Source organism: Petaurus breviceps, unplaced genomic scaffold (assembly GCF_028583685.1).
Source record: "Petaurus breviceps papuanus isolate PSGF00001 unplaced genomic scaffold, PetGlider_PUasm1.0 171, whole genome shotgun sequence".
Classification (NCBI taxonomy): domain Eukaryota; kingdom Metazoa; phylum Chordata; class Mammalia; order Diprotodontia; family Petauridae; genus Petaurus; species Petaurus breviceps.
In genome coordinates, this window is record NW_027185754.1 from 26,655,017 (window position 1) to 26,677,629 (window position 22,613).

General features: G+C 42.5%; 1 protein-coding gene across 4 annotated transcripts in view; it reads right to left on the bottom strand.

Moving 5' to 3' along the window:
- Positions 1 to 22,613, bottom strand: part of NEK6 (NIMA related kinase 6) — a 130,353-nt gene that overhangs the window by 25,978 nt on the left and 81,762 nt on the right. For all 4 annotated transcript variants that reach the window (XR_011167332.1, XM_069082784.1, XM_069082782.1 and 1 more), the window contains 2 exons: positions 17,318 to 17,426; positions 16,164 to 16,271 (listed from right to left, as the gene is read on the bottom strand). Coding sequence is in view for 3 of the 4 variants with exons in the window: in XM_069082784.1 (XP_068938885.1) it covers positions 16,164 to 16,271; positions 17,318 to 17,426 (217 nt within the window). In the remaining variant the exon portion in view is untranslated. The remainder of the gene's footprint in view (positions 1 to 16,163; positions 16,272 to 17,317; positions 17,427 to 22,613) is intronic.

A 22,613-nucleotide genomic window follows, 5' to 3' on the forward strand; every position in this document is an offset into this window, starting at 1 on the left:
AATACAGAACACAGAATGTCAAAATTAGAAGAGACCTAACCCATAGAACATTAGAGCTGAAAGGGCTCTGAGAATATAGCATGTTAGGCTACAGAACATAGAACACAGAATGTCAAAACCAGAAGGGACTTGAAAACATAAAGAAGGTTAGGGATGGAAGGAACCTGTGAGTGTTGAATATGAGATCAGAGAATGTTGGTGCTGGGAGAAATCTTAGACATGAGCTAGTCCAGTCACCTGAGGGAATTCAATAAAGACTGCCTGACAGAATGACTAAACTCAAGCCAACAAAACTCAGGAGTTACTCTTGACTGATCTTGAAATAGACAATTTGATAAGGGAATCTTTTATTGTTTCTGTTTCAACAGCACCTTCCAGCAAATCTCTAATCCAGCGCCCAAACATGGCTTCCCAATCTCTCACTTCTCTTTTTCACAGCGGGGGACAGAGCTCTGAATATGAAAGAGGAACCTAACAAATTCTGACCTTTCTTGTATCTTTACAGAGAAATCTGAGTTTCAAACAGAGAAATATCAGAGCAAAACAGGGACCTCAAAGGGGGAGCTGATTAAAGCATCCCTTCGTTCCTGAGACATTCCGTTCCTGTCAAAACAAACTTCGCAATGTTTTGAAATACTTGTGGTTTTGTATATGAAAAAAGCAAAGCTTTCACCTAAGTTTGTTGTGGTTTTTTTTTTGAGTTGCTGTTCAACTTTTTTTTGAGAATAAAAATGAAACAGCTGAAGAATATATGTTATTTCTTATTTAGGACCCCTAACTAAGGGGCTTTTCTGAGAGCCCTGTGGGTACCTACTGTAGGTACCTGGTTACGGAGACAAGCAGATCCTCATGGTATTGAAAGGACAAATCCAAACCCACTCAGGAAGAGCAGGAGAGGAGGAGACAAAAGGTAGGGAGACATAAATGGACAGGACAGGATGTAGACAATGAGAGCTGGTCACAGTGGAAAATGTGACTTCTGAAAAAAAGCACTGTTTAAAAAAAGTCAGAGCTGAAGAGACCTTAGATCAGAGGCTGAGCACTGGGAAGCACGTCAGTACCTAGAGGAGTAGAAACAAGAGAGGGCCTTAGAGCATGGAATATTAGGGGCATAGACTGTAGAACTTTCCTCTTAAAGTCTCCCCCAATTCTAGTATTTTATCCTCTATGGATAAAATTCCCAACTCCAGAATCACATGATCCTAGTCATTAAGATAACAAACATCTCCATACAATGTTGAAACTGTTCAACATTTCAGTCACGTCTGACCCCATTTGGGGTTTTCTTGGCAGAGACACTGAAGTGGTTTGCCACTTCCTTCACCAGCTCATTTTACAGATAAGGAACTGAGGCAAACAGGGTTAAGTGACTTGCCTAAGGTCACACAATTGGTGAGTGTCTGAGGCCAGATTTGAACTCAGGAAGATGAGTCTTCCTGACTCCAGGTCCAGTATTCTACCCTTGTGCCCCTCAGAATGGCAACAATCCCAAATCTTGTTTTATAGAATGGGTCATGGCCAAGGACCTTCTACAAAACCACATTTTCCCTACAAAGAAGTAACTAGCTATTTACCCTTACTTTATGCAGGGAGTTCAGGGAGAAAAGATTGGAAGCTGTGGGGACAGCATGCACTCGCTCGTGGCAGACTCTTGTCCCTGCTGGGATCTTGGTGACTTACAAAGTCATCTGAAGACCAGATAATTTCACATGTGCAGGAATATTTCAACTCCCAGTTGGGCAGATGCCAAAGAAAGTTTCTGATTAATAGTCCCTGATTAGGCCATCCTTGTCAAATTGGCTAAAGCGATACAATGGTGAGCCCAGATGATTAGGTTGGAAGTCCTGTGTGGTTCGGGAGAAGCAGCTCATTACAGGGGAATTCCTTCAGACTGCTGGCCAGGAAGAGAATTGGACCCATCTCTCCATTCCCCCGATGGTTATACAGAAATTAATGCATCAATTTTTTAAACAAGGAAACTGGTGGAGAGTGGGGGGAGAGAGAGTTGTACTGTGCATTTTCTGACAACCCCACAGAAATAATAACAGACATGCTGGGGAGGACTGTGTCCCAGACTCATTTAATGTAATGGTACGACCCAAAGGCACCAGCTTCAAATAAGAAAAAGGACTCACTCATCTGGATCACATGCCCATTCATGCTGCTATGATCTGAGGCTGGACACTGGGCTATATATGAAATGACAATTTTGAATCAGAAGGCTCAGCCATTATGTTGTTTGCCCTCCCCCATCTTAACTTTGATGCCAGGAGGTGGGCATTCAGTGACCCAGACAAACTGGATTTGAGAGCACTTCAGGCCAGGAGCCTCTCAGGACTCTGAAGGGCTATAACACATGAGAGTCTGAAGAGGAAGAGAAGAGATGAGAGGAAGAGAGGGGGAGGAATGAGAGATAGAGAGTTTGTGCTGGGGGTGCTGGTGTGCTCGGTACTGCTACAAGGAAGGGAAAATAAGAGAGAGATGATGGATTCTAATCTGCCAGGGACAATCTATGAAAAACTATTTAAGGTGACTTCTCAGAGTCTCAGTTTCCTCTTCTGTAAAATGAGGAGTTTAGACTGATCATTTCATCTCAAAGATCACTTTGAGCTGAAAAAGTATGCTTTTCACATTTTATGTTCTAAGGTCCTTTCCAGAGTGAGTATTCTGACTTTAAGATGTTAAGAGTAGAAGAGATAAGTAATGCGTGCACACATGTGGGCAGGTACACGTGTACGTATGTACACACACACACACACACACACACACACACACACACACACACCCAGGCCACTTTGCCAGTTTTCAAGACTTATGGTAGTAGACTTGAGCAGGATGTAGATGCCAGAGCAATACAGATATCCTGAAATCTCTCCTTCCATGATTTTAAAGTGCTCTAAATTCACTTTCTCTTCTTAGAGATGGTGCCATCACAGGGGCACTGTGGAACAGTGGATCGAGTGCCAGACTCAGGGTCAGAGGGTTATAGATTTAAATCCCACCTCCTACATACTCCTGATTTATATTTCTGAATATATGTATTTTTTCTGAACACACAAGCTAATAAGTGAGGTGGGCCCTCCCCACAATGATGCAGATTGCAACCCATCCAACACTTTCCCATCTGCGTGACTTCTCCAGATCTTCCTGTAACTTTTTGGGAGGGAAGGGAAAGTATCTATTTAATTTGCTGGGGGTCTTAGGTCTCCTAACATTATTAGATATATGTTTTTTTGTTACCAAAAAATGTACATCTGGAAGGGTATAGAAGTATTCTGAACATAAGAGAGGTGAGAAAACTGGGGGACAGGATGGGAAAGGGATATTTGCAAGAGTGTGTGAATTGGGATTTGGGAGGGTAGGGGTGATTTTTGGAGGGGTGTGTGGATTAAGAATGGGGGTGAGAGGAGAGGATAGGAGGACTCTTGGAGGGGTGGGTGAAGTGGGAGTTGGGAGGGGGAATAAGGTAATAGGGACAGAGTAAAGAGAGAGACTGAGTGAATAAAAATAAGATGGAGGGAAATTCACAAATAGTAATTATAACTTTGAATGTGGATGGGATATTTATGGCAGTTCTCTCTTTTTTTTTTGGAGGGGGGAGGGCAGGGCAATTGGGGGTTAAATGACTTGCCCAAGGTCACATGGCTAATTTTTATGTTAAGTGTCTGACTCTGGATTTGAACTTAGGTCCTCCTGACTCCAGGGCCGGTGCTCTATTCACTGTGCCATCTAGCCTATGGCAGTTCTCTTTGTGGTACCAAAGAACTGGAAACTGCATGGATCCCCATCAACTGGACAATGGGTGAACAAGTTATGGCATATGGTTATGATGGAGTGCTACTATGCTGTAAGAAAAGATGAGCTCATTGGTCTTAGAGAAGCATGGAAAAGCTTTGCATGAAATGATGAAGAGTGAAGTGAGCAAAACCAGGAGAACATTATAACAGCCATATTATTTTAAGAACAACTTTGAGTGACTAAGCAATTTTGACTACTATAAACACACAAATTAAAAATAAAGGACATGTGAAGAGAGATGCTATCTGTCTCCAGAGAAAGAACTGATAAATAGAAATGTGTATAAAATAATACACACATACACAGACAGACAGACAGACAGACACACACCCCTATTTGTGTCTAATGGTAGACCTCTTCAGGGCAAGGAGAAGGGATGGAAAAAAAAAAAGGAATTTTTTTTTACTTAACCTTGTTGTCTATTTGGAGGGAATGGCAAGTTGTATGTGGTAGATGTGCAGTTTCATGTACAATAATCTTTTTTATTGTACTGTTATGGAAATGCTTTTGTGTCCTGAATTGAAAATAAAATAATTTTTTTTAAAAAGATATACACCATAGAGACTGTCCATCTGTTAGCTCTCACCCTCACTACAGGATGGGCCTCCTCCCCTTTTCCAGGCACATGTCTCTGATGACATCTTTTACATTATTTGTTACTGTTAATAATTTAATAATCAGGGGGGCGGAGCCAAGATGGCGGAGTAGAAGCACGACCCTCCCGCGGCTCCGGCTTCCACCCTCCCCAATCCATGTAAAAAGGGGACTCTAAACAAACTTTGGAGGTGCAGAACCCACAAAATGATACAGAGAAGCTAACCTCCTGCTGAGGAAACCCCGGCAGGCCAGCAGGAATCGGCCAGCACATCACTCTGGGAGCCGAGCCCAGCCCCACCCCGAGGCTTTAGTCCCGGGGCGGGCCTGACCAGCCGCTGGCCAGAGGGACTCCAGATCAGCAGCAGCTGTGGCTGTTTCCAGATTTATCAACACATAGACACAAAAGGACAAAGTGAGAGGTCAGTAAAATCTGGACTTTGGGACCAGTAAATGGGAGTGTGTGGCTTTTACCCCCAGGGCGAAAAGCCACTGAGCCGCCAGCACAGCCAGCCAGCTCCACGTGGTGGCTTCAGCTCTTGGCCTGCAGAGTATAGGGGGACCAAGCACCAGTCTGAGGGGTAATCGCTCTTGCTTTAACCTGCTTGGATCTGGATTGCAGTCTAGGGTGGAGGTTCTGGGGTGTGTGTCCAGCTTGCCAGAGCATGTGGAGACCTCAGAGAGGGCACCCATCTAATACCTCCCAGCAGCTGAGAAAACCCCAGCATTTGGGACGAAAGCTCCCCTGTCTGGTGGCAGAGTCCTACTGTGGCAAAAAGCCCAAAGTCAAGTAATTGAGTGGCAAAATGAGCAGGCAAAGGAAACAAAGCAGACAGAAGATTCCAACAATACACTCCTATTTTGGGGACAAAAAGAAGCAAAGCATGGAACAGGAGGAAAACAGTGAAGTCAGAACTGCTGCACCAAAAGCTTCAAAGGAAAATACAAGCTGGTTACAGGCCATAGAGGACTTTAAGAAAGATTTTGAAAACCAAATAAGAGAAGTGGAGGAAAAATTGGGAAGAGAAATGAGAACAATGCAAGAAAATTATGAAATGAGAGTCAACAGCCTGACTGAGGAAAATAATACCTTAAAAAACAGACTGACTCAAATGGCAAAGGAGGCCCAAAAAAGGAAATGAGGAGAAGAATGCCTTAAAAAGCCGAATTTGCCAGATGGAAAAAGAATCTCAAAAACTCAATGAGGAGAATCATTGCTTCAGAATTAGACTGGAACAAATGGAAGCTAATGACTTTATGAGAAATCAAGATGCTGTGAAACAGATCCAAACAAATGAAAGAATAGAAGGCAATGTGAAATATCTCATGGGAAAAACCACTGACCTGGAAAATAGATCGAGGAGAGATAATTTAAAAATTATTGGACTGCCTGAAAGCCATGACCAAAGTAAGAACCTAGAAATCATCCTCCAGGAAGTTCTCAAAGAAAACTGCCCTGATGTTTTAGTACCAGAGGGCAAAATAGAGGTTGAAAGAATCCACCGATCACCTCCTGAAAAAGATCCCAAAAAGAAAACTCCTAGCAATATTATAGCCAGGTTCCGGAATTCCCAGATTAAGGAGAGAATATTAGAAGCAGCCAGAAAGAAACAATTCGAATATTGTAGAAACACAATCAGGATAACCCAGGATCTGGCAGCTTCTACACTGAGGGATCGAAGGGCTTGGAATATGATATTCTGGAGGTCAAAGGACCTGGGATTAAAACCAAGAGTCACCTACCCAGCAAAACTGAGTATCATGTTTCAGGGGAAAATATGGTCATTCAGTGGAATAGAGGACTTTCAAGCATTCTTGCTGAAAAAACCAGAGTTGAATAGAAAATTTGACATTCAGATACAAGAAGCAAGAGGAGGTAAACAGGGAAAAGAAACCATAAGGAACTTATCAAAGTTGAACTATTAACATTCCTACATGGAAAAACAATAATTGTAACTTATGAAACTTTTTTCAGCAGTTGAAGGGATTAGAAATTTATATATTTGTCTATATGTGAGGGTATATGGGCATATGAATACATATATGAATGTGTGTATATATGTTTACAGGTATACATAGATAGAGGGCACAGGACCAATTTAACAGGAAGGAATGATACTTAAAAGGTGAAATTGAGAGGTGAGAGGAATATAATGAGAGGAGATGGGGAGAGACCGAATGGGGTAAACTATCTCATACAGAAGAGGCAAGGGAAAATGGTTACAATGGAGGGGAAGAATAGGAAGGCAAAAGGGAATGGGTCAACCTAATTCCCATTGAATTTGGCTTGAGGAGGGAGTGAAATACACACTAAATAGGGTATCTCACCCTCCAGGAGAATGGGGTGGGGGAGGGGATGAGACGGGGAAGATAGAAGGGAGGGAAGTTGGAAGCACTCACTTTTGAAAATAGATGGTATCAAAGTAGAAAATAGAACAAGTGGGAGGTGGGATAGGAGGGAGGGAAATATAGTTAGTCTTTTACAATGTATCTATTATGTTACTGTTTTGCATTAGCCACACATGTACAACCTATACTGAGCTGCGTATCTTCCCAGTAAGGGTGGGTGACAAGGAAGGAAGGGAATGAATCTGGAATTGAAAGTCTAAAATCAATTATTCAAATATATATATACATATATATGTATATATGTGTGTGTGTGTGTATATATATATATACACTATTATTAATACCATCTTACATGTAATTGGTAAATAAGATATACAGGCACTGAGGCACTGAGATCCACTGGAAAAGTCTAAGGAGGTATGGGAGAAGATATGGGAGAGAGCAGATTGGAGGAGGGGATATCCTGTGGGACTGCTATTTTGGGGCAGTGGGTAGGGGAAAAACGGGGAGAAAATTTGTAACTCAAAATCTGGCGGAAACAAATGATGTAAATCAGAAGTTAATAAAGCATTAAAAAAATTTTAATAATCACTTTTCAAATGAATGGTAAATGGGTTAACACTTGGCTTGCACTGTTTTTCCCTCCTAATTTCTGCTTTCCAGGTCTGCTCATGGTGGAAGATGCCTCTGTGGGACCTGAGCCTTTCCCCAGGTCGCTGACATATACACAACTGGTTTGATTAAAATAGTTTCTCAGTAAGATTCTTCTATTTATTTCTGATGCTTTTGATGTTTCTCTGATTGGTTTTGATGTTTTTAGTTTTTGATCTGGATTCTTTGTGTTTTGTTCTTCTGCATTTCAAAATCATTCTTGTTTGCAGAGTTAAGAGCAAGTACCTCCCTACCCACCGATAAAGCAAGATTTTATTATCCAAATGAATTTTTCAGCTTCAGTAAGAAAACAGAAGGTTGATGGCATTAGCCTTGTTAGAAGGAAACAAAACTTATCAGGAGCCCTGTTTCAGCTCTATTCCCTGTCAGTCCCTGGGAAAGTCATTTCCAACCACTCTATAAGCATTTATTAGATGCTTACTGTGTACCAGGCACTGAGGATACAAAGAAACTTAATATCGGCTCTTGAGAAGCTTACGATCTAAAGGGATGATATTATGTGTCTCAGAAGACATCACACACAAGCTGAGGGACCCTGGACAATCTGTCTGACCCTTAGTTTCCTCATCAGTAAAATGCGGCTAATATTAGCACCTACCTCCCAGGTTACAGTAAGGGTAAAACGAGATGATATTTCTAAAAGTACTCTGGAGACTTCAAAGTACCATATAAATTCTAGATATTATTGTTATTTTCCCTCAGTAAGACTAAACTGCATCATCTGTAAACTGAGAGGTTAGCCTAACACTAATTCTCATCCCTTTTTGTGTCATAGACACTTTTGACAGTCTGATGAAACCTATAGGCCACTTCTCAGAATAATATTTTTAAATGCATAAAACAAAAAAATGTAGAATTATAAAGGAAACGGATTATAGGGAAATACAATTAAGTGTACATGCATGCGTATGTATATATGTACACATACATACATGTACATACATATATACATGCATGTATAAATACACATGCAAGTTAATAGATCCCAGGTGAACTATTCTTGGAGATGATCTCTAAAATGACTCTCATCTCTAAATTTTAAGAAAGGTTTAGTGAAGTGGGTATAAAAGAAGAGAAACCACTTCCTTCTATATGCACTTAAGGAAAACCAAGGTGGTCAGAGACTTGACAATCCTCACTGGATGCCAAAATCAGGCAAGAGTTTATGGACCTCTTCATCCTGCAAAGCAGCCTGACTGTATATCTCCATGCAGTCCTCTTCCCTGACATCACAGAATCTCTCCAACACAGCTCCATTATCTTTGTAACTGAGGGGACTAGTCCCTGTCCATGACCCCTGCAAGACTTAGAACCTCAATGCTGGTTCCTAAGATGGAAACAAGATATAAGAGATATGGGAAACAAGATATGGGAGAGCAGATACATGGACTAATCCAACAATAAATACTCTTATCTAGATTCACCAATTTCTGTGAATTCATAGTCATAAAAAAATAAGCATTTATTAAGTGCCTGTCATGTAGTATACTGGGGTGAAGAGCTATGTCTGTTGTGGGAATGCCCACAATGAAGAACTATAAAATGAAGAAGGGGGCAGCTATGTGGTAGTGGATAAGAATACCAGGCCTGCAGTCAGGATGACCTGAGTTCAAATCTGATCTTAGATATCTACCAGTTGTGACCCTGGGCAAGTCACTTAACCCTGTTTGCCTCAGTTTCCTCATCTGTAAAATGTGCTGGAGAAGGAAACAGCAAACCACTGTAGTGTCTTTGCCAAGAAAACGCAAAGTGGGGTCATAAAGAGCAAATATATATTTCACTTGTTTATAGCTAAATGCTAAGCAGTGGAGACTAAAAAAAAAAAAGGCAAAAGACAGTACCTGTCTTCCAGGAGCTCATGGGAAGACAACATGCAAGCAAGTATGTACAAATACTAAAGGTAAATAGGACCATGCCCTCCTATTCCCAAATCCCTGAGATGGATTAGCATAGGAAGCCTTCTGTGGTGATGTGCTGGTTAAGAGGAAGCCCTTGATGCCCAGGTCTCTTCACTGCCTTTCAGACACTTTAAGAGTGACTAGGTGCCACCACCACCACCCCCTCCGTCTTCTCTTCAAGTTTCACACCCATCTCTGACAAATCTACTACGTCCAAGGGAAGGACTTCCCCTTCTCACCAGGAGCCCAGGAAGGAATGGGATGCCCCTGGAGGTCTGCCCCTGGAGATCATCAAGTTAAGTACCAGATGACCATTTGTTGGGTTCCTGGTCAGGCACATGTTGGGTTAAAAGACCACTGAGGTCCCTCCCAACTCAGATTCTGCAGACCTTGGAGCTTCAAGGGACCTCAGCTTTTCCTCACACTAACCCAAAATTTACCTCCTCATAATTTCTACAACTACTTCTCATTTTACCCTTAGGGTCCAAGAAAAAGTCTATACTCTACTCTGTTCCTTCTAGAGATATTAGGAATACTGGGAGAGAGAGCATTGCAAGTGTCCTTTATGGTACCTCAATAATCAACCTCAGTAATGATCAACACGGGAATTTATGTAGCACTTTGTGTTTACATTTCTGCACACATAATCTCATTTGATCATCACAAAAATCCTATGGGGTTTGATAGTATAATTATCCTCACTTTACAGATAACTAAACGGGACCAAGGACTGTAAAGTGGCCTGCACAAAGGTCACATGGGTGGTTAAATAGCAGGCACTCCCAGGTTCTTGGATTCCCAACCCAGTGTTCCTTCCACTATGACCCACTATTGCTCTCACCTCTGGTGAGAACACACAATTATTAGAACATACAAATTCCATTAACCTGCAGATCAGTTGTCAGAAGGAAGAGCAGACAGACTACACCCCTCATTTTGCAAAGGGGGAAGTTATTATTCTTGCTGATGTTTTCAGCCTGAACTTTATAGAATCTCAGAGGTGGACAGGGTCCAACCTACCACTTCTATCACAGTCTCTACATCTGTCCAGTTGCTTGACTATCTCTAATAATGAGCTCCCAAGGTAGCCCACCCCACAATTAGGCAGTCCTAATTGTCAGAATCATATGATTTAGAGCAAGAAGGGTCCTTAAAGATCATCTAATCCAAACCCTTCATTTTACAAAGGAGGAAACTGAGGCTGAGGGAGATTAGGTGATCTGCCCTGTCATTGTCCTACATTTAGGAAGTAGCAGGGTTGGACCCAAATCATCTCATTCCCCATCCAATACTACTTCACTATGTCCTCCTTCAGAGTGAGCTAAAATTACCTTCCCTGTGACTTTCTCACCCTCTTCCTAGTTCTGCCCTCTGGGGCCAAGTAGAACAAATCTAATCTCTCTTCTCTATGACAAGCTTTTATATACTTGAAGCCCAGGGACGATGTTCTCCCCCCTCAGTCTTCTCTTCTTCATGGTACCTTTTCTCCCAATGGTCTCAGTGCTGCTGCTGCTGCTCTTTGGGAGGTGGTGGGTCCCCATCTCTGTCCTTGACAGGGCTCTCTGTCCATCAGGTATTGGCGTAAGTGGGTCCCGCCTGCCTTCGTCCCAGACGTGGACTGCCCTGCAGCAGCCGGCTGCTCTTGCTGCAAGCGAGACACACGCTTGGATCTTGTGAGCTGTGTACGGGCAAATCCTTCATTTCTCTTTCATTACCCCGGCGTGTTCTGTCACTTATTTTTCCTGTATGCAATCCTGCCTGACAAATATGATCTGCTGCCTGGTAATTCGTCTGACGCTTATTCTGTTCCTTGCTCTAATTATGGCTCCGGTCCCTGACACGAAGGCAGCCGCGCTGCCACCGCCGGGTAGTACACCTGTCACACTGGCGGTAGTACTGCCTAATGCCCTTTTATGCCAGGCTGATGGGAGCAAACACAAAATTCAAAGGAGGCAGGGGTGGGGGAGAAGAGAGATAGATGAATATATCTGCATAAGTCCCATGTTCGATTCACAGGTCAGAAGCTGCAGAGATCAGAGTACAGCTGAATTGCTAGGGCAATGCTGCTACAAACATCGCTATGTCACATAGTAGGTCCACATCAAAATGAGGGAAGGAATATTCAAACTGATGCACAACTGATCCCCCAGTCCCATCAATGCTAGAGACAGAATCAAAGAATCAAAACTAGTTAAAGCTGGAAGCAACCTTAGATCATGGAATGCTGGAAGTCAGAATACAGACAAATCACTTTACCTAAGACTCAGTTTCTTTGTCTTTAAAAGGAAAGGGTTAGACTAGATCTCCAGGGTCCCTTTCAGCTCTAGACAGCACAGAAAAGCAACCTTAGAGCTGAGTTGATTCAAATTCCTCATTTTACAGATGAGGAAAATGAGGCTCAAATAAGTAAAACAATTTACCCGAGATCATGCAACAAGTTAATGCCAAGGGCAGAGATTAGAATCCAGGTCTGCTGACTGAATGACAACTAATTCAATGACTTTACGAAGAAGTGGCTCATTATTTTGGTAAGTTTCATTGTAATGAGCAGAGTTTCTTTTTTCCCCTTTCTATTCTTCAGCTGGAAATAAAAATATGAACTGACATTTATATGAAGCTTTGGGATTTAAAAATGCTGACCCCGTTTGATCCTCAAGATTTCAAGAAGCAGAGTTCATGTATTGTTATCTCAGTAAACTGAGGCTCAGGGACTTGTCCCAAGGCCACACAGCAAAGGGCCAGGGTTAGTTTGGAACCTGGGCCCTTCACCTCCAAGTTCAAATCCTGCTCCACTCCATCTCCTTCCTACTCTGCTCTTGTACAAAATTCTCTCAATCTGCATTTGGAAGAGGGACAGGGGCTCACAAAGTGGCACTCTCCTGATAACTACAGAGGAATCTTCAATTAGTCTAAGGATAAGGGTTGTATGCTCAGACATAGTCCATTTCTAAGTCCCAATTTATTCTTATTACTGTAGCAGCCAAACTAGATAAAATCATATTATTGGAAAAGATCATGTTTCTGCCCGTTCCTAATGATGTGATCTTAACTGGCTTTGATGGTTTTGTGTGTGTGTGTGCATGTGCGTGTGTGTGCGCACACACACATGCAGAGAAGAGGCTTGAATCTGACAGGATAGAACTATGGATATTTCAACTGCTCAGGTGAAAAGGTTGGTTTCTCTCAATTTCTCCCACTTTCTCTCTTTCCCCTACACCTGTCCTACCCCTGATGTGATAACAGGATACAAAACAAAGTTCTACCTGATGTGTGTTTGCATGTATGTATGTGCGCACACATGTGTGTGTAGTGATGATATATTTTTTAAAAGTATTTTAGCTAATTTTTTAATAAATAGAGTTGCATGCCTCATGGATTCAAGAGAGAAGGAATCAGGATTGGTATAGTGCAGGAGTGGGGAACCCATGGCCTCAAGGCCACGTGTGGTCCTCCAGGTCCTCAAGTGTGACCCTTTGACTGAATTCAAGCTTGGATTAAGGACCTAGATTTGGTCAAAGAGCTGCACTTAAGGACCTAGAGGGTCACAAGTGGCCTCATCAGTCAAAGGGCCACACTTAAAGACCTAGATTCCGTCAAAGGGTTGCACTTAAGGACCTAAAAGGCCCACATGTGGCCTTGAGGCCGCAGGTTTCCCACTCCTCATGTAGTAGCCAGGATGCCTGGGTTTGAGCCCCAGAACTACCACTGACTCATTTTGTGGAGCTAAGCAACTAACAACTCCTTGGGCCTGAGTTTCCATATCTGTTAAATAAGGGAGTAGGACTAGATGATTTATCATATAATACAAAAGCATGTATTAAGTGCCTACTATACGCCATGCACATTAGGCTCTGGAGACAGAAAGACAAAAGTGAGAACCTCCTTACCTTCCAGTTTACACTCTATTGAGGAGATACATGATCACAGACAAGTAAATAAAATTAAACTTTAATAGCTTAAAACTGTACACTTAAGACTTTGGAGACACCCTGCACAGGATATGTACCAAGCAAATACCCAAGAACTGGGTGGGGGTGGAATATGAACGATTCAGGGAAGGCCTTGTGTGGATCTTGAGCTGAATTCTGAAAGGAGTCAGGGGTCCCAAGAGGCACAAATGAGAAAAGAATACATTCTAGGCATGAAGGACAGACAGACTGTGCAAAGGCATGGAGAAGAATGGAGGAAGATGAAACATCCTATAGGAAGAATAGCAAAGTAGCCAGTTTGGCAAGAGCATGGAGTGTGTGAAGGGGGATTAATTTGTTATCAGTCTAGTAAGTTAGGTTGGAGTCAGAATGTGAGAGGTTTTAAAACCAGGGGAGTTTGGGCTTTATACTAAAGGTAATAGGGAGCCATTGAAGCTTCTTGAGCAGAAGACAGACATTTCAGACCTACATTTTAAGAATATCAATTTGGCAGCTGTGTGGGATGGATTGAAGCAAATACAAGGAGATCAATTAGAAGGCTACTACAATAGTCTAGAAGAAAGGCAAAGAATGTCTCCATAGGGGGCTCTAATATTCTGTTCTAAAGTCCTCTGTAGCTCCACATTATGTTCCAATAATCAGAAAATCAGATGATTTGGAATCTAATCTAACATCCTCATTTTACAGATAAGGAAAATGAGGCTCAGAGTGATTAGGCAATTTAGAGAAGATAAGCATACAGCAGAACCAGGACTAAGATTTGAACCGAGGTCCTGATGCCAAATCAAAACCTTATACACAATGTCCTAAGATCCTTTCCATTTCTAATATGACATTCTCTAAGGCCCCTTCCAGATCTAACATTCTGTATTCCAATATTCCTTCCAACTGTCAAACTTTTATGTTCTAATATCTCTTAAGATTCTTTGAGCTTCTACATAAATATCAGAAAAGCAGAGGGAATTTGATTTATACTTAGATTTCACCATGTATATAAAAGGAAGAAGAAGAAGAAGAAGAAGGGATAAATTGGGTGAAGCAAACATTATCTCCTGAGGCCCCCAAAACTGGAATAGCCCAATATTACCAGTCAAGGCTAGTATCGTTTCTGAATGAGATAATAACCAACCCAATAGTGACGCAGAGCAAAGCCAGCTTCCTAGTGTTCAAACCTTCTGAATCAGAGGGGTATGACACAGTTGTTTTTTTAAAAGCACTTTAAACAGCTACCACTGTTTGATCACCAGAATTAATAAATTTCACCAAATCATATGCTATCCGCTACAAGTCTCAGAGCCATCTGGAGCTATATGAATAATGCACACTAACAGTTTACATGAAGAAATCATATTTTTCAGAGAGCTCCTTCGCGTGAACCAAAAGACGCTCCCATATTATCATTCTGTTTACACTCAATGTGTGTCACTTGCACAAAGGTGTCGGAACATGAGAGACAGACCAGCTTGTAAGTTTGGGGTGAGACAGAAATGAATTGGGCCCAAAACCATTTTTAAGAGGTTGAGGAGAGAAAGAGGAAGGGAAGAACTTTGCTGTAATTCACAATTCTCTTTTCCTTTCCCCAGTAACATTTTGGTGAAAATTTTAATACAAGTAACCATAATAATAACACTGCCTTGTATTTCTGGTTCTCGCTTGGCTACAATGGACAAGTCACTTCCCCTCTCTGGCCCTCAAGTTTTCTAATCTGTAATATGGGTGTATTGGAACGGATCACATCCCAGTTCTATTCCAACTCTAATGGTCTATGTTCTGTGTTTCATAAGATTCTGTGATCAAAGGTTCTTCCACCTCTGACATTTTGTGATTCTATGGGCTTATCATGTCTGGTAGTCGCAAGCTTCAAGCACATTTGACTTTTATTCAAACCTGAAGAAATGCCAAGCCCCTGCAGCTGCTGCTGGAAAGTACAGAGAAGTGTACAGAAAGGTTTTAAACAAGTAGCAGATGAGAGCACAGAGTTCTCTGGTTTCCTTGTATTATCTACTCCAAAACAAACTTCAGCAGAGATGTATCAGGCATCTCTGGCCTTTGGTGTTTAAGTGACAAAACCTTGCTGAGGTCTAAGATTTGGATGCAATTCCAACTAATTTTTCATAGGAAATTATCTCCCCCAAAGTTGCGTACAAATTGAATTGTTCAGTCGTTTCAGTGGTGCCTGACTCTTTGTGATTCCATTTGGCAAAGATACTGGAGTGGTTTTGCCACTTCCTTCTCCAGTTCATTTTACAGAAGAAGAAACCAAGGCAAACAGGGTTAAGTGATTTGCCCAGGATCAAGCAGCTAGCAGACCTGAGGCCAGATTTGAATTCAGCTCTTACTGACTCTAGGTTTGGTGCTCTATCCACTGTGCCACTCAGCTGCCCTCAACTGAATTCCTATAAGTTAAATCCTATTTTATATTAAAAATATACCTACACCATCTTACAACATCTGTTGCTTCTGAGAAAATACATATGAAGTAAAAAAAAATTTTACAAAATGTTCCAAAAGAAGAATCTTGCAAATGAATAATTTCTGAAGGGCATAATTTGGCTATCTTGAATTACCACTGTCCTTGGGAAATACCATCGTGGAGTATCCCTGTACTGGAGTGAATCTTTTCCTAAAATGAAGAAAACTTGAAGAAGATTAGCAGTGATCTCCTAATTTCTGTGCTTTATATATTCAGAATTTATATACTGTGTGTATGTGTGTGTGTGTGTGTGTGTGTGTGTGTGTTTAGAGAGAGAGAGAGAAGGAAAGGGAGGGAGGGAGACACAGACAGGAGGAGAGGAGGGGAGACAATGGAGGAACCTTTCTTAAAGAAAGGCTTACTAGTACTAGCTTTTAAATAAAAGAAAATATGGTGGCAATACTGCCTAATTCCAAATCTTGCTGAGGCCTCTGGGAGGTAGGGGCTTACCTAAGGAATGTGCTGCTGTGGTCTTGGAGCTGAAGAAGCGGCCCAGTCCAAGGTCTCCCAGCTTCACTACCCCTGTGGCTGTTATAAACACGTTGGCAGGTTTTATGTCTGGGAGGAAAAGAAGGCTAGAAGTCAAACTCAAGAGGCATCGCGTGGTCTTAAAGCTCAATCTTAACAAAAATGTACACGTTCAACACCCCCACCAAGGTCAAGAGAGACCACAGAGCACCCACGGCAAAAGAAGGCAGTGGGGAGAAGTAGAAAGTCCTGGGCAGAGAGAGGCAGAAGATCTGAGTTCCAGTACTGGCCATGCCACTCACTATGTGACCCAGGACTAGTCACTTTACTCTGCTAAGTCTCGGTTTCCCCAATTGTAGAATAATAAGTCGGACTACATGGTTTAAGTTTCTATGAAGCACTGGCCCTAGAGCTGGAGAAACATGAGTTCAAATCCCACGTCCACAACCTGTATGACCTTAGCCTCTCTGGTCTCAGCTTCCTCATCTGTAAAAGGGTGGATGGGGGACGGGAGGCATCACCAAATGGCCTCTGAGGAGCCTTTTAGAGACCTCGGCCCGTCACCTTACATGTCCTAACACTTTAGGTTCTAAGGTTTCTCCTCCCTCTAACTGTCTATATTCTCTGGAACCTCCTGAGCTCTCAAGTCCTTTCCAGTTTAACATTCCATGATACTCGAGAATCCAGGCGGCCAGCAAACTGGGGGAAATGTCTAGCCTGTTTGTGTAGCTATAGGGGAACCAAGAAACTCCCACCAACTCATCCATCATCACATCACACTTCATACAATGAAGGAGATGCTGCAGAGTTCACTGCATCCCCCAAACTCCAGCCTTCTACTGCTGACACTCTGCTAATGGCAGGTTTGACACTTGACTTAATATCAGTGTCTGGAATACAAAGCAGCTCTTCTTCATAATGCTCCCCTCACTCTGGACTGACTCCTTTAACAAGGAGGCAAAAAAAAAAAAAAAAGGAAAAGAAAAAACCACCAGGAGAAATCCATCTCGCCAGTGCCGCCGTCTCTCCAAACATGCGTTGGCTGCACATCAGCATAATTGTTTTTGAATGTAGCCACTTACTAATTGGAACATTATATTATTATTCAGTGAAAAGAGAGAGCGGATTAATGTTACCTCTGTGCATCACCCTGCGGGAGTGCATGTGCTCCACGGCGCTGCACAACTGCACAAAGTACTTCCAGACTGTCCTCTCGGGGATTAACCGCTTCTGCTTTTTAAAAAACTGTGGAAGGAAAAGCAATGCCCAAAGAGAGGAGGGAAAGGGGGAGGGGAGGAGGAAGGAGAAGGGAAAGGAAGGAGGGAAGGACAAAGGAAGACAAGAGGAAAGAGAGGGAGGGAAAAAAGGGAGAGAGTAAGAAAGGGAGGAGGAGGAGGGAGGCAGGAAAGAGAGAGAGAAAGATAAGGACAAGAGACAGAAAAGAGAGTGAGAAAGAGGGACAGAAGGAGAGAAGAGAAGGGGAAAAGAGGGTGGAGAGAAGAGAAGAGCAGAAGGCAAGAAAGAGAAGGTGTTGAGAAGAGAGGAAAAAAGGGCAGGGAGAAGAGAGAAGACAAGAAAATGAGAGATATATACAATTAGGAAAAAACACCAGTTCCACTCTTCCCCAAATTCATTGGGTACGGTGGAAAAGACCACTGAATTTGGAGTCTGAAGACCTGGGTTAGAGTTCCAGTTATGCCATTTAATATCAAATTACTAAAATATATAATTTTAATAACATTTAACAGTATATTTAATATCAAATAATATAATATAAAATATAAATAATTTAATATCACAATAAAAGTGTGACTTCAGGCAATGCATAGAATCTTAACCTCTCTTAGCTCTAGCTCCCTCGTTTGTAAAATGGATAATATTTTCATTCTCTTTTACATCATATGATATAAAAGCTTGATGGGATTTCTGAGATGAGCAAGTCCAAACTCCTCATTTTATAGATGAGGAAAGAGGCCCAGAGAAGTAGGGACAGACACAATGTGACACAGCCAGTCAGTGGCAGGGCTGTGACTCAAGCCCTGGTTTTGTTTCTTTGCTATATGAGGCAAATCATGAGAACATATTATATACTGTAAAGCAGCATGTGACTGCTAGAGGTTTTTTTGTTTTAACTATTCAGGATAAGGCACCTGCTGATAACCTTCCCTCCCTATCAACTGTAAAAAGAAGCCAGATCTGCCCAGCCATTACCATTTTATTGTGTGTGTGTGTGTGTGTGTGTGTGTGTGTGTGTGTGTAAGCCTCCTACAATCCACTAATTAACAACCATTATGAAAAACACACTTAAATAGGTTTGACATTCTTGAATGGACACCAATTATAATTAGCATTAATCTCCTTAATTACCTTGTGAAACATATTTAATGCCTCAAAACAACAAATGTTGAGAATATCTTCCCTTAAGTAATAAAAGGAGTTTGGGGGAAAAGGAAAAAAATGTGTGCATGGATGGATAGATAGATAAGATAGACAGATAGATAGATTTTCTGATAATATTAGTTTCTATGTGATGGTCAATTAACAAATTCAAGATTCTCCATCCCTCCACCCCCATCAAATACTTCTTCCCAAAGGAATCCGATACTAAAGAGCATGGCACAACGGAAAGAACGCTAACCAGACGTTAGGTGACCTGGGTTCCAGTCTTGATGTTTCCATTTATAAGCTGCATAACCTCTGACAAGTAACTTCTCTCTGTCCCCCACCCTGGTCAATTTCCTCACTTGCAAAATGAGGGTTCAGATTAGGTGACCCCCAAAGTCCCTTCCAGCTCTGCTAGCAGATGTTCTACAATCTCTTCCTACTCTAACTTGCTATGACTCTAAGTACATCCTAAGTTATGCGGCACCAGCAAGTATCCTGAATTTCAACAGCTCAGGGATTAAGAGTAAACAAAACAGAATTCACAACCCTGCCTGGCAAAGGACACTCGGACACCCTGGAATGCAGGGCTGGCCCTCTCTGATGGGAATGGCTGCCAGGGAAGTGCTTGGGGGCAGTAAGATGATATGTGGCATTCTCAGGCACTGGCCAGCCCTGGCAGGAAGCTGCTTCTAATCCTCGAACTGTAAACTGGGACCCCATTGGCAGAAGTTCATCAAGGAACAGTGTGTGCAGGAACTGGGCAGCTATAGCTCATGCTGTGTCAACAGCAGCTTCAATCTCTTCTTTTTCCAACTCTGCATGGATGCCAACTGCCTGCCTCTGGCCCGAGTTTCATGAACAATGTCATTGCCAGGCTCGTTATCTGATTAAATAGATGTTCAGATCAATTCCAGCTGCTGAAATCTTCACCCCACTCCCTGCCCAGCTTCAAGGTCCAACTTGAGGGTCATCTTCTCCAAGAAGACTTCCCTGATGGCCTTTTCCATTTAGAAATTCTCTCTCTCCTCCCTGAGTCCCTCCTAGCACTTTGTCTAGAACATTCCAAGTACTCTACACTTAACGCTCTAATGTAAGAACCATTCAATCTAGACTACTTCAGGAGCCATGATTTCATCCTACATAGCTACCCCCACTTCCCTCCACTAGGCAAATTGCAACCTCTCCAATGACTTAGACGGGGAGTGGGGTTCATGAACTTGTCTTTTAAAAAAAACTTTAATAATTATATCTCAATATAAATAATTTCTTTTGCAGTCCTATTATTTTATTTTACTCATCTGAAAACATTACTCTAAGAAAGGGTCTCTAGGCTTCACCAGACTACCAAAGGGTAGTGATGCAAAAAAGGTTAAGAATCCTTTCTGTGGAACCTGGTTTCATGAGTGGCCATGGCTGCAAAAAATCCACCCAGCAGCCAGCCATTTTGTGATGAACCTCAGAGGTCAAACCTGTGACCCAACACATGCATGCTTCGTTCCGTGCTTGGTAAGCCTTGCAGAGCCTCCAGTCCCCTGGCAGAACTTTCAAGAGCCCGGGGTCACCTCCACAAGACAGCAGTGGAAGAGGGTTCAAGTAGGGGCCTTCCCATAGACAATTTTGTTCAAATAATAACTTTGCTTTCTAGTGAAAAAAATGAAAGACAATGGGTGAACAGCCCCAAGACTTCAGAGAACCAGAGGATGTGGAAGATGAGGGTGGTGAGGAAACCAGAGACTAGGATATACCCAGCCAAGACGAAGGGGCTGGTGTCAATCTGCTAAGGTCAAAGGTCACTGACAGAAGTGAGAATAGTTAGCCTGGAAAAACAAAGACTCAGGATGGAGACGTGATCCCTGCCTTGTATACTGTGGAGGAAAAGAAGGCACGGAACAGTGGAAGGAACACTGTATTCGAATCTTCTGTCTGATGGTTCCCACCTATGTGACTCTGGGGAATCATCTAACCTCCTTGGGCCCCACTCTCCCCCCGCTACAAAATAAGGGGGCTGGCCAGGATGGCACTGGAGGTCCCTCCCAGTTCTAAATCTATGAGCTTGTGACCCTAAAGTTTGTCATCTGAACCAATGATTAGATCCAGTCTGCTTGATTTCAAAGGGCAGAACTAGGAACAGAGGTGGAAGTTTTAGAGGCAGATTTGGGCTTGATATAGAAGTTTCTGTTGTTCTGTTGTGTCTGACTCTCCATGATCCTATTTGGGGTTTTCTTGGCAAAGACACTGGAGTGGTTTGCCATGCCCTTCCCCAGCTCATTTTACAAATAAAGAAACTGAGGTAAATGGGGTTAAGTGACTTGCCCAGGGTCACACAGCTAGGGAGTATCTGAGGCCAGATTCAAACTCAGGTCTTCCTGACTCCATGTCTGGTGCTCTATCCATTATCTGCTTTTAATGTGGAAGAAAAACTACCAATTAGAGCATTTCCAAAAGAGAATGGACTGACTCAGCAGAGGCTGGATCAGCACTTGTACGAGGGAATATCCTGCTTCAGGAAGGAGGCTGGACAAGAAGACCACAGAGCCCTTCCAGTTCTGACCCCCAAGTGTAATAGTCTTTTCACTATACCAGGGTGCACAGTCTATAAAATACCAAAATGTCATAAATAAGAGACCAAAAGAAAGTAGAATGTTGTACTCACTATAAGATGCAGTCATTTTGTCAATAGGTTTTAGTTCGTTGTCTTTTTTTGTTGCTGTTACAAGGAAGGGCTCAATGTGGGGCAGGGGCACATGAGGAAATGATTGTAGTATTTCTGTTTTTTAGTAGTATTTTGTTTTTTCCAATTACATGTCAAGATAATTTTTAACATTAATTTTTTTTACAAAATTTTGAGTTCAAAATTTTCTCCCTCTGTCCCTCCTGTTTTTAAAGGGTAACAATGAAACTCTGAAAAATAACAGTTAGCAACAACAAAAATAACAGATGTGGAGAAACCCCTCTAATACCTAGAAAGAAGCCCCTTTCCTTTCTCCCAGATACTGTGGGTCATAGAATTTGAAACTAAGAGGGGTCATAGAAGTCACCTAATTCAACCCCCTCGTTTTACAGATGAGGAAACTGAGGCATGGAAAAGGGAAACAATTTGCCCAAAGTCACACTAATAAGTCACAGAACCAGAATCTGAACCTAGGTCTTCTGACTCCGACCCAGTGCTTCCTACAATATCATGACCCATCTGGATGGGCCATACAACTATGGGAATCCTAGGCCCTTGGGCGGTGAATCTGACAGGAAGCCCCAAATGGAGACACAGATACAGCCAGACTGCAAGGGGAGGTGGAAAGTGTTATTTATGCCATAGTATTGGTTTAATTCTCATTAAAGTATTTAAGAAAGGAGATCCTAGACTGCAAATGGTAATTTTCTAAATGTCATGTCCAATAAGCCTTGCCTGACATTTACCAGGAAGCCACAAACTCTCCAGTGGATTCCTGCACCAGCCACATTGCTACGGCACTGCCTTTACAGTCACTCATAAATAATGTAGGCACAGGCCGCACACCACCTCCCCCCCCGCAGCCCTGGCCCGGTGGAGCTGCCTGGTTTTATCAGCCCCACACCTTCTGAACAAAGATATGCATGTTTCTGCTGCCTCTTGGAATCTGCTAATCTTGTCCTGGGTTAGAAGAGATGAGAGGGGCAAGCAGCGTGGGGATTCAGTTTACCTGCTGGACCCACGCTGAGGGGAGCAGGAGGGTGGGGAATGGGAGAGATGCAGAGCTATAACTAGGAATTTTTGTGCCTGGGGTAACTCCCTCAAACTATGCCTAGGAGAAGAGGTATGGAAGTCACTGTACCTCTTGAGAAAGGGAGGGACAGATATTGGTCTCAGTGGCAGAGACCCTCGGAAATACTCGAACTGGAGTAGGCTGTCCCCAGGGAGAGGAAAAACCCCTCCTACTTATCTTCCCACTTTAAATTATTATTCTTGATAACCTGGTAACTCAGGCAAGCTATTGCTTCACATGTAGCATTAGAAAAACATATTTGCTAAAGGACAAGGACAGAGCAGTAACCCTTGCAGCAAACAGG